Source organism: Sorghum bicolor, chromosome 4, assembly GCF_000003195.3.
Source record: "Sorghum bicolor cultivar BTx623 chromosome 4, Sorghum_bicolor_NCBIv3, whole genome shotgun sequence".
Classification (NCBI taxonomy): Eukaryota; Viridiplantae; Streptophyta; class Magnoliopsida; order Poales; family Poaceae; genus Sorghum; species Sorghum bicolor.
In genome coordinates, this window is record NC_012873.2 from 41,442,412 (window position 1) to 41,454,867 (window position 12,456).

Below are 12,456 nucleotides of genomic sequence, written 5' to 3' on the forward strand. Positions count from 1 at the left end.
CAATCGGTTTGTGGAAGCTGATTAGTCCCTACAAAGTCACAATTCACCAAAACTCATGGAATTCTGTCAATTGAAACCCTAAACCTACGTTGGTGATCATATTTATACCATTTCCATTTCTATTTAACCATTTCTTATGATAGATAACCACTATTAACATTATGGAGTTGTTAGAAGTGTTTGGGAATGGAGCCCTAGTCAGTCGTCCCTAAGAAGAATGGAGCTCGAGAAGAAGTTTAGCAATATGTTCCGCGATACTATGATAGTCATAAGTGTTAATATAAGTATGTTTTTCATTATAAAGCATTGTTATTGATATTTTCCATTCTGGGTTGTATGTGTGAACTTTCTGTTCACACATATGATGACTCTAGTCTTCTTTTGGAACTCGGGTTTGATAAACCTACACACCCAGAGTCTGGAGCTAGAGAGATGGAGAGAAGGTGAGGCGCTACCACCTGGACAATGGTGAGCAATGAGATCAACATATGGAGGACAACGGGCAATTAAAGAAAGGCTAAGTGTGCAAGATCTGATGACGGAGAGGTAGTCAAAGACGGGAAATATGGCGACAAAAGCGATGACAGTGGCGGGCAACAGCCAAGAGAGGCCGAGAGAAAGGTCAGGGTATGAGACGCGATGAGGGTGAGAGGAGATCTTCAAGATCCGGTGGTGGAGACATCACCGTAAACACAGAGGACGATGGCAGTGGTAGGCGAAGTAGCGAAGTGAGAGGGCCAGAGCCAGGGATGAAAACAGGACGGATATTTTTCGGTCGTAATCGAAACCGAATTCGTTTAAAGGGGTTCAGATCTGCCCATATCCAAGTCCGAATATTCAACATCCGATACAGTATCCGTATCTGAATACTTAAATCGTATTTATGATGTCGATATTTAATCATATCTTATCCGGCATGTTTGATATTATCCGTATTCGAATCCAAATCCGACCAAAAATATGACAACAAATATAATATCGATGATATCCGTTCATATCCGATCCGTTTTCATTCCTAGCTTAGAGCGAGCAAGAGAGTGCCAAATAGGCATTGTGTCGAGGGAGGGAGAAATGGAAATAGGAGTTAGGGCTTATATACACCCTCTTAGTACCGGACCGATGCGGTGCCTATCGTTATTCATTCGTGCCAGGCCAAAAAAAACTGGGTCTCATCTCGGGCCACCGGGCTTGGGCTGCATGCTCATCTGTAGCTTTGGTCCAGCGACAAAACCCGACCGCGGTCTATCTGCTGACTGCTATTGCCTCCGTTCCTTCGTTCCGGCGTGACCCAAAAATCGCATCGCACCAACCCAGGAGCAGGTCAGGGCGGTCAGACCAGACCACCTAGTGCAATTTTGATATTGCCCAGACCCACCAACCAACTAACGTCTCTTCTCCCAGCTGGTCAGCTCTGACCAGTGATCCACCAGACCACCACACGTGCCCGAGCCGTCGAGCCGTGCACCCCCTCTCGGCAACACGGCCACCCAACCAACCCAGTTTCCCTGCTCGTCGACGGCGCACACAGATTTCCGGCACAAACCAAGGAATTCCCCAATACCGCCACGTTTTCCCACTGCCACCAACCGAGGCAGCCCCGGCGGCCGGCGTTATATAACCACGCGCCACGGGCCGCACCACCCAACCCAGCACAGCAGCCGAACACAGCAGAGCAGAGCAACATATTGTTTTGATCAACACACCGACTAATTAAGCGGTCAGCAGCAGAGCTCAGCATGGCGGTGTCCGCGGCCAGGGTGGCCGTCGCCACGGCCGTCTCCTTAGCCGTGCACTGGCTCCTCCGGTCCTTCCTCCAGGCGCAGCACCCCGCGCTGGGCCTGCTCCTCCTGGCCGCCGTCTTCCTCGGCATTGCCGCGACGGGCAACGCTGGCGCCGCCAACGCGCCGCCGGGGCCGGCGGCCGTGCCGGTGTTCGGCAACTGGCTGCAGGTGGGCAACGACCTGAACCACCGCTTCCTGGCGCGCCTGTCGGCGCGGTACGGGCCCGTCTTCCGCCTCCGCCTCGGCGTGCGCAACCTGGTGGTCGTCTCCGACCCGCGGCTCGCCACGGAGGTGCTGCACACGCAGGGGGTGGAGTTCGGCTCCCGCCCCCGCAACGTCGTCTTCGACATCTTCACCGCCAACGGCGCCGACATGGTCTTCACCGAGTACGGCGACCACTGGCGCCGCATGCGCCGCGTGATGACGCTGCCCTTCTTCACCGCGCGCGTGGTGCAGCAGTACAGGGACATGTGGGAGGCCGAGATGGACGCCGTCGTCTCCGACATCTCCGGGGACGGCGCGGCCCAGCAAGCCGGCTTCGTCGTGCGCCGCAGGCTGCAGCTCATGCTGTACAACATCATGTACCGGATGATGTTCGACGCGCGCTTCGACTCGGTCGACGACCCCATGTTCGTGGAGGCCACCAGGTTCAACTCCGAGCGCAGCCGCCTCGCGCAGAGCTTCGACTACAACTACGGCGACTTCATCCCCATCCTGCGCCCCTTCCTGCGCGGCTACCTCAACAAGTGCAAGGACCTGCAGACCAGGAGGCTCGCCTTCTTCAACAACAACTACGTCGAGAAGAGGAGAAAGGTGATGGACACGCCGGGGGACAAGAACAAGCTCAGGTGCGCCATCGACCACATCCTCCAGGCGGAGAAGAGCGGCGAGATCACCTCGGAGAACGTCATCTACATCGTCGAGAACATCAACGTCGCGGCCATCGAGACCACGCTCTGGTCCATCGAGTGGGCGCTCGCAGAGGTCGTCAACCACCCGGCGGTGCAGCGCAAGGTCCGCGACGAGATCAAGGCCGTCGTCGGCGACGACGAGCCCATCACGGAGTCCACCATCCACAGACTCCCTTACCTGCAGGCTGTCATCAAGGAGACGCTGCGCCTCCACTCGCCCATCCCGCTCCTCGTCCCGCACATGAACCTCGAGGAGGCCAAGCTCGGCGGCTACACCATCCCCAAGGGCTCCAAGGTGGTGGTCAACGCGTGGTGGCTGGCCAACAACCCGGAGCTGTGGGAGAAGCCCGAGGAGTTCCGGCCGGAGCGGTTCCTAGGCGAGGAGAAGAGCGTGGACGCTACCGTCGGCGGGAAGGTGGACTTCAGGTTCCTGCCGTTCGGCGTGGGCCGCCGCAGCTGCCCCGGGATCATCCTGGCGCTGCCCATCCTCGCGCTCATCGTCGGGAAGCTCGTGCGCAGCTTCGAGATGGTACCACCGCCCGGCGTGGAGAAGCTCGACGTCAGCGAGAAAGGAGGACAGTTCAGCCTGCACATTGCCAAGCACTCTGTCATCGCCTTCCACCCTGTCTCTGCATGACGATGATAGCCAAACCACGAATGCGGCGCGTCATTTTGACATTTTCTGCAGATGAATGTTACCCTACCCACTCATTTTTCGCTTTTATTAGTTGGCACTTTTCACGTATACGATTTTAGTACAGGAGAAATGTCGAGTCAGGGTTCAAAAATAATTTATTGTTCAGAGTTTTTTGTGTGATTATAAAACTGAAATATTACTGTCACCAGTTATCTAATTTAATTGATATAGTTCAGACTCCGGACCCCTACTGCCACCAGTTACCTTAATTGGTTTTTTTGGTTCCTTTTGCTAAATTTTAGCTAGCTAAAATTATTTTAGTTACTTTTAGATGACTAATGGAACTAAACTATTTTAGCTCCTTTTAGTCCATGTGTTTAAAACTTTAGCTACTAAAGTAACTAAAGTTTAGCTAGCTAAAATTTAGCAAGGGAACCAAACGAATTCTATTATTAAAATAGTTCAGGGTCCTGCTCTGCTCTGTTTTCCGTTTGCACTCGCTTGCCTTGTCTTTCAACCATTTTCGCGGTTTTCAAATCGATTGAAACAACGGCCACCTTGTCGTCCTTTCCTCCACGCAAGGTACTCAATACTCAGAGAGGCTAGCAGTTAAATGCCATGCAAGTTTTAGAACTGTTTCAGTGCCCTTCTTTTTATGAAATTGTGCTCCCAATTAATGAGCCAGAGAAAAATATAAGAGGGGCCAAGATGAAAGAAATGCATAGATACAGTACCTTCAAAAACTCATTCCTTTTGAAATATACCTACTATTACTATGAATGAAGCATGAGTATATAAGCGCACTCACAATGCAGACTCTATCATAGAGTCTAAAGTTATTTATTACTTCAAACAATGTGGACTTAGAGTCTAAATAAGACTTGGAGTCTTATTTTTTCTACCTCTTTCTTCAATAAATATGCTGCCACATCAGCAAAATACCATAAATAATATGTAATTAATTGTCTTGGACTGTGATAGAGTTTTGCATTGTGAGTGCCCTAAAGAAATTTCAGATCATAGGGGGCCTTCGCCTCTTGCTACACTACAGGATTCGGCTGATTTGCCGGGAGCCGGATACTCCCGGCAAAGGCTACTTTGCACCCGGCAAAGCCTTTGCCGGGAGCTGCACCCGGCAAAGAGCCTCCGGCAAAAATCTGGCCGGCAAAGATTTCTTTGCCGGGAGCTTTTATCGGGCACCCGGCAAAGACTTTGCCGAGAGTAAACACGGCCCCCGGCAAAGAAAAGTGACCGTCACGGCGCCGGTTCCGTCGGTCCTTTCTTTGCCGGGAGCTGTGTCAGAGACACCCGGCAAAGATTTTTAATTTTTTTTTCCAGATTTTCTTTGCCGGGAGCTTACTGGTCAGGCTCCCGGCAAAGCTTTTTTATTTTCTTTTTCAATAATTTCTTTGCCGGGAGCTTAATGGGCAGGCTCCCGGCAAAGCGTTTTTTATTTATTTTTTAATAATTTCTTTGCCGGGAGTCTTCTCCTTGGCTCCTGGCAAAGATTTTTTTTTATTTTTTTCTAGATTTTCTTTGCCGGGTGCCCTAGCCCTGGCACCCGACAAATGTGGGAACCTGAAGCCGGCCGATTTCCAGCTTTGCCGGGAGTCAGGGCTAGGGCACCCGGCAAAGCCTTTATTTTTATTATTTTTTTATTTTTTTTGATTTTCTATATTTACAAACATAATATAACACATATTTATATCACCAACAGAATATATCACACATTCATTTCATCACAAACTCAATCCGGCATATATATCACATCACAAACACATGATCTCACATGCATACACGACATCGCAAACATAATAGTTCCAATATCTATCATCACAAGTCGATAGTCGTTCACAGTGCATCACATGTCCATCAAGTCGTGAAAAAGAGAAACAAACTAGAGGTGGGGGGAAACTGAGTGCCCGGTGAAGGAAAAGCGCCGTCGCCTGCTTGCGCCTGAGATGGGTTATTTGAACCCGCCGACGGAGGCTACATAAAGGACAAGAGATTGCATGTGTGAGAGTGGTCAATTTAGTCTTCTATGTCATGAAAGAAAATGAAAGAACTAGTCAAAGCAATTTGTTTTCATACTCATAGGACTAGCTAGAAGTAGCGGCGGTGGAGCGAACTGTGGCACAGCTACACCGTTGGCTTGCCCAAAGCTTTGCAAAAACGCCGTAATCTCCGCTAGCTGCTTGGCTTGTCTTTCGCGCTCGGCCCGCTCAGCCTCTCTTTCCCGCTCAGCGAGCTCGGTCCTCGCCGCCAGGTCCCGCAGCTCCTGAGCCATCCTCTCGTTCTCGGCCTGCAATATTTCAACCCATCTGTTTTAGTGGTGCAAAGGCATCTAAGTTATGTAAACATCAATGTATGGACAATTAAATGGGAGAAACCTTAAGTTCATCGACCCGCTGCTGTGAAGGAGACGGCCGTTGGCATATGGCTGGGCCTCCGCTCGGGGTCTCTGCTCGGATCTGGGAGAGGGTGGGAACAGAGCTGGACTCAAGGGTGCCATCACCAAGCCAGTACCGTCCATGCTTCTTGCCTTGTCCGATCCTCATAACCATCGACCCATCAATGTCGTCGGTGCTCGGATCCCACTCTGGCCCATGGACCGACCTTGCCTCTGATGCATAGGAACTGATGCGGGTGTGGGAGCTCGGATTGCTGTATGGCTCGGGCGGGTCATCCGGGTTGAAGGTGGCATCGGAAGTCGCCTTTCCCTTGCGGGCCAGTCCATATGCCATGAACGTGGACAAAGGCTGGCCACCATGCGACGTCGACTGTGAGAAAGACAACAATATGATTAGAATAAACATGCACAATGAAGCATCAAAATACTAAGAATGAATTTATGTACCCATGCTTGCTTGTATGCGGCGAGGCTACGGCTGCCTTGATGGTGTGTGGGGCCTGTCGCCTGCAAAGCACGCTCCCGGCAGGCTTCGTGTTCCTGCATATAATCCTCTGTGAACCACTTGCCCACAATCATCTCCCAACAGTCCCGATATGACTCACACCACCATGGAATCATCTGCATGTCATAAACAATTTGAGATATAAGATGACCAATTAGAGATACTTAATCTCAAAATGAATTAGTATTATTATTTTCATTTACCTCAAGGAACTGCTCTCGGGTGAGAAGCATTTGTCTTGCCTGTGCCTTGGTGATTTTCTGACCAAGTCGCGTGGCGTAGTACTTGATGATGCAAGTGATGCGCTCCTCATAGTGCATGTCAGAGAGGCGCTTCCTGGCACATTTCACCAAGTTCTTCTCCGCCCTCTCCTCTTGTCCCTCTTCACACTTGAAATAAGTCTGCAAACAGACACAATGTATCAATTCATCAAGTCAAAAAAGTCAAATGAGTACGATGTATTGATCAAAGTTGTGCAAACAAGACTTACCCAAAACTCTCTCCTGACCCGCTCCTGCTTGTCTCCATAATCTCTGTCGGGGGCAGATTTGTAGTGGTCCCATGTTTTGGCCGGCCCCACAGTCCCCTTGTGTGTGACAATGCCAGGGTAATAGTGCCTACACACAAGCCCCAAGATGTGGTTGGGGTTGCGTGAGTCACCAGGCGACACAACCTCCCAGTGCCTACACAAGTCATTAACAAACATTATTAGTTTATCTAACATTATATGAAGTAACTGTGATTAAATCTAAAGTTAGTTACCTGTCCCCCTGGGGGCGAATCACTGGGCGTAGGGGAGGAAGCAGAGGCCCAGGGAGTTTTGAGGGACCTCGCAAGTAGGGCTTGGCAGCAGCAGTGGCAGTGGAACCACCTGCAGTCTCGCCGTCCTCCAGTGCGTCTCCCTCGCCGTCCTCCAGTGCGTCTCCCTCGCCGTCCTCCAGTGCGTCTCCCTCGTCGTGTGTCGCCCCAACCTGGTCATCCCCCGAGGAGTCCGTGGTACGGCACACCTCCTCCGGCACGGGGCGTGGCCTGGCTAGAGGAGGCCGACCCCTCGTGCTGCCGCTACCGCTGCCGCTGCTGCTCCTCCTAAGCCTCTGCCTCCTCTCATCCGACGAGTTCTCTCTAGCATCCTCACGTGGCCTCTGGTACCTCGAGTTCACGTTACTTGGCCCACTGCCGCCCGCCATCTTTGTTCAATCACCTACAATTAAAAAAACAAACAAGACATATTAGTAGATGTATTAGAAATAGATGTATTAAAAAGAAACAAACAAGACATGATTATTATAAAATAATATAGTATTACATGTATTAGAAGTAATCATCATTATTGGGATTATCTGGATCATATGTCTCGTCATCACTATCAAAGTTATCCAAATAAACAAGATTGTCTGAAGGTTCAATGTTGCCCTCATCGTCATCGTCTAAATGTAACCGCTCAAGCATTTCTATGTCCTTTGCATTTTGCACCTCATCTCCTTCTTCCTCGTCATTAACCCTTTCATTGTCTACTTCCATTCCGATCGCCTCGGTTAAGTCTATCACCAACCTCCCTTGTAGCCCATCTTCTTGATAGAACTCTCCATCATAAGTGTTTGGGTTAAAGTTGTAATCTTCATCGTTTGGGACAGGACATCTACCATGTGGTGATACCTGGTGCACAATAGACCAACCCTGAAGAGCCTTGTTGTCTTGGCATGCGTATGGCAAATAATAAACCTGCACGGCCTGATCTGCCACAATAAAGACATCTTTTCCTTGATAGATGGAATCATGTCGAATCTCGACTTGACCAATATTAGGGCTCCGTTTCGTTAGTTGAGGATTGAACCAGTGGCATTTGAACATGACAAGACGAAGAGGTTCCTTTCCATAAAATGAAAGTTCATAGATATCTTCAATTATGCCATGGTACTCTAGGCCATCAGTGCCGGGAGTACAAACTCCGCTGTTTGTGGTTTTTCGATGGGGCCGAGCTTGCTCGTAGCTTCTTGTGTGAAAGCGATATCCATTCACATCATAACCTGAATAAGCTTTCACCTTATTATCAAAGCCATTTGCAACCTGTCTCAACTCTTGACTCATACTTGCATCGGTTTGGGCCTACAAGCGCAAGGAAAGATTGCCAGACTAAGTATGTGAAAGAAGGAAAGATTGCCAGACTATATACAAAGGTAAATTGGACAATACCTTTGTTTTGAACCAAGAAATGAAATCAGGCCTCCCGGCACCCGGACCCTGTGAAAGAAGGGTGTCGGTTTGGCGTTGGGTAGGTTCCCTTGGTTGATGCCAAGATACACGAATAAATTCCCTATGCAAACGAGAGAATTCAGTTGGATGCAAAATAGTAAGGGCATATTGAAACACCTCGGGAAGGCTTTGAGAACTTACTCAATGAATGGCTTCACCTCGGGAAGGTTGTGGAACACATATAGCATGATTGTGCGCCACTCTACATTGTCCAACCTCTTATTGGTTGATCCACTTGACTTGCCGAGTTGCCCTTGGAAAAGGCTAAGGTTGGATTCATTCTCGTCAACATTGTAGCGAGGGAGTGGATTATGCATGCTAGGAAGGTTCTCCGTGTAGTATAGCTGGGTGAAGTTTGTCACCTCCTCTAGAATGGAAGCCTCTGCAATGGAAGCCTCAATTTTGGCTTTATTTCTACATTTTTTGCGAACGGCCTTTAGACATCTCTCGATTGGATAGCACCAACGACCCTGCACGGGCCCCCCCATACGTGCCTCATACGGGAGGTGCACAATCAAATGTTGCATCGACAAGAAGAGGCCAGGTGGAAAGATCTTCTCCAACTTACAAAGCAACTCAGGTGCCACTTTCTCCAAGTTTGCAACCACGGTCCGAGATAGCTCCTTGGCACAAAGCTGGCGGAAGAAATAGCTCAACTCTGCTAGCACTAGCCAGAGATGCTCAGGAACATAGCCTCGTACCATCGCCGGAAGAAGCCTCTCAATCCATACATGGTAGTCATGACTCTTCATCCCGTTGACTCACATAGTGAGTAAGTTCACTCCCCTGCTTAGGTTTGCTGCATATCCATCAGGGAACATTAACGCCTTCATCCATCGTAGTACTTCCCACCTTTGCTCAGGTTTCAAGACAAAATCGGCCTTAGGCCTTTTCCAGTTCTTGCCATTTGTAGGAGGCCGCATCACTTGCTGTGGTCTATCGCATAACATCTCTAGGTCCACTCTAGCCTTAGGGTTGTCCTTAGACTTGTCAGTGTCCATGAGTGTTGCCCAAATTGCTTCGGCGATATTCTTTTCAGTGTGCATTACATCAATGGTATGGGGCAGCAGTAGGTCCTTGTAATAGGGGAGCCTCGTCAAGCCGGACTTATGAGTCCACATGTGTTGCTCACCATATCCCACAAAACCACCTTCTTCATTGGGCACGAGAGCATCTATCTGAGCATAAACCTCAGCAGCAGTCTTCAGGTGCGGTCTAGGGTCCATGACTGCGACACCTTTCCTAAAATTCTTGGTGTCATGTCGGAATGGATGGTTGTCATCTAGGAATTGACGATGTTGATCGAACGACGAATACTTTCCACCCTTCTTCAACCAAATGAACCTCACAGCTTCTTGGCATATTGGGCACGGGAACTTCCCGTGAACACACCAGGCGCAAAATAACCCATATGCTAGGAAGTCATGCATGGAGTACTGGTACCAGACATGCATTTTGAAGCTTTCCTTTGTAGCTCGGTCGTATGTCCAAACCCCTTCATTCCAAGCTTTGATCAACTCATCAATCACGGGCTCCATGAACACACCCATATTACTCCCCGGGTGCCCAGGAATTATCAACGTCAAGATCACGTTATGTCGTTGAAAAGCGACGCCAGGGGGGAGATTGAGGGGGATAACAAACACGAGCCAACATGTGTAAGGGGCAGACATCATGCCATAAGGATTGAACCCATCTGTTGCCAGCGCGACACGTACATTACGAGCCTCATCGGATTTCAAATGATGCTTGTCATCAAAGCTAGCCCATGCTTCACCATCAGCTGGATGCACCATCTTGTCAGGATGGTAGCGTTTGCCATTCTTGTGCCACGTCATTTGTTTCGCAGTTTCCTCAGTCATGAATAGCCTTTGAATCCTCGGCACGAAGGGAAGGTGTCGTAGGACTCGGGCAGGTATCTTAAGCTGGCTCTTCTGGCCACCACTGTCACCAGACTCTACCTCTAGGAACCTGGAGGCTTTACACTTCGGACAGTACTTTGCCTCCTTAAGTTCTTCTCGAAATAGGACACACCCATTCGGACAAGCATGTATCTGCTCATACGGCATCTTCAGTGCTTTAAGGAGCTTGTGCGCCTCATACATGGTCTTCGGCAACACGTGGTTTTTTGGAAGCAGGGTGCCAACAACGGTCAACACCTTATCGAAGCCTTCTCGACTCCAGTTCAACTCGGACTTCAACCCAATCAAGCGACTTATGGCATCCAGCTGGGAGACCTCAGAATGAGCATGAAGGGGTTTCTGTGCCGAGTCCATCATGTACTTGAACGCATCTATGGCTGCTTGCATCTCTGTCTCCTCACGCCCTTCAACAAACTGTGCTTGGTGAACGTCATCTACCATATCTGCTACCCCGGCATCAGCATCAAAAGCCTCGACGCGTTGTCTCACCACCTCCTCTCTCATACGATGGGCTTCACCATGATGGACCCATCGGGTATAGTTCGGGGTAAACCCATTCTTGTGCAAATGTGTACCCATGAGTTCCTTGTCTAGCATTCTCCTGTTACCACACTTGCTGCAGGGACACAAAGCCATTTTCGGGAATTTTGCGGCCTTGCCGAATGCACGATTCAAGAAACGATCGGTCTTCTGCATCCATTCATAGCTGACATCACCCTGACTTGTTCGGCCTGTGTACATCCACTGACGGTCCTCCGTCCTCTAGCATATATAACATCACAACAGGTGACCACCAATTGTATCTACGCGGTGTCCTAACTCTCTAATAGGTGAGGATAGGTCCTAATCCCACCTGCGGATGCGTAGTTGAGGTAAGTTTTCATGCTACACTCCTATTTGAGACGGAATTTCGACAGCACCTCCCCGCTGTTCTCCCGATACACGTCCTGCAAAGGAGAGTGTGTATCCGAAGAACAACGGAAAGGTAATGCCGAAACACCATCTCGAACCGGAGCGGAGCATGAAAACTATCCTCAACTACGCATCCGCGGGCTGTCCAAAATACGTGGACAATCCGAAAGAGATACAGTCATAGATATGCAAAGATCCACATATCTCTGACTGTATCTCTTTCGAACGGGAGACACCTAACTAGGTTACGCGACCAAAGACCACATACGGATAAAGGGGTTATACCTAGGGTGGCGGTGAGGTCCGGCTAGCGGGGCGGTGGAGAGCCGGTGCAGTGGAGAGTCGACGCGGTGCAGGAAGACCCGCAGTGCCAACAAAGACAATCAGGGTCGTCGAGTCCCTTCCACAGGTCCTGCAAAAAGGGCAAAAATGGTTAGTGTCGTCTCAAAATTTCGGCAGCACCTCCCCTGCACGGAGAGGTTTCAAAACCTGCAAAAAAAACATGGCACGAAGGCCAACAACCACATATATACTAAATATGGCACGAAGGCCAACAACCACATATATATACCAAACATGGGCACGAAGGCCAACATCCACCAATATATCAAGAGTAGCCATGTACTTTAGTTCTCTTCTATGCACATGAAAATATTGAAGTAGTATAACAATAGTTACTAATAAACGTACAACTACTACTAACACTACTAACTACACTACTAACGCCACACTACAAGGGTAGAATTTACCTTGGCAGCAAAAAATGACAAGAGCGAAGGCTGACGACGACGACGGGGATGACTATAGCAGCACGGGAACAATGGGTCGCGGCTGCTGCCAAGCAGGAACGGCGCGGGCGTCGGCCACTGGGGCTGAACGAGCACGGGCGGGAGCGAGCAGCTCGCAAGCGGGCACGTGGGCAGGCAGCTGGCCGGCAGCGCACGGGCGGGCGAGCAGAGGCGCGCGGAGTGTGGATTTGGCTCCTTGCGCACTAGCGGCGGCCGGCGATGCGTGGGGGGCTGCTGCGCACGAGAGCGCAGGCGTCCGGCGGGGGCAAGGAGGCGCAGGCGGCCGGCGGCGCGCAGGGAGGCGCTGGCGGCCGGCGGAGCGGCGCGCAGGGGCTGG

At 50.1% G+C, this 12,456-nt stretch overlaps 1 protein-coding gene across 1 annotated transcript; it reads left to right on the forward strand.

The window, feature by feature from the left end:
* On the forward strand, positions 1,652-3,569 carry LOC8084483 (cytochrome P450 CYP73A100). The gene has a single exon (XM_002451999.2). It carries the CDS (start codon positions 1,737-1,739, stop codon positions 3,327-3,329), a length of 1,593 nt encoding a protein of 530 aa, XP_002452044.1. The 5' UTR covers positions 1,652-1,736; the 3' UTR covers positions 3,330-3,569.

What these genes read in the sequence shown, in the direction of transcription:
- LOC8084483 (XM_002451999.2), top strand. Translation starts at nt 1,737, where the DNA reads ATGGCGGTGTCCGCGGCCAGGGTGGCCGTCGCCACGGCCGTCTCCTTA.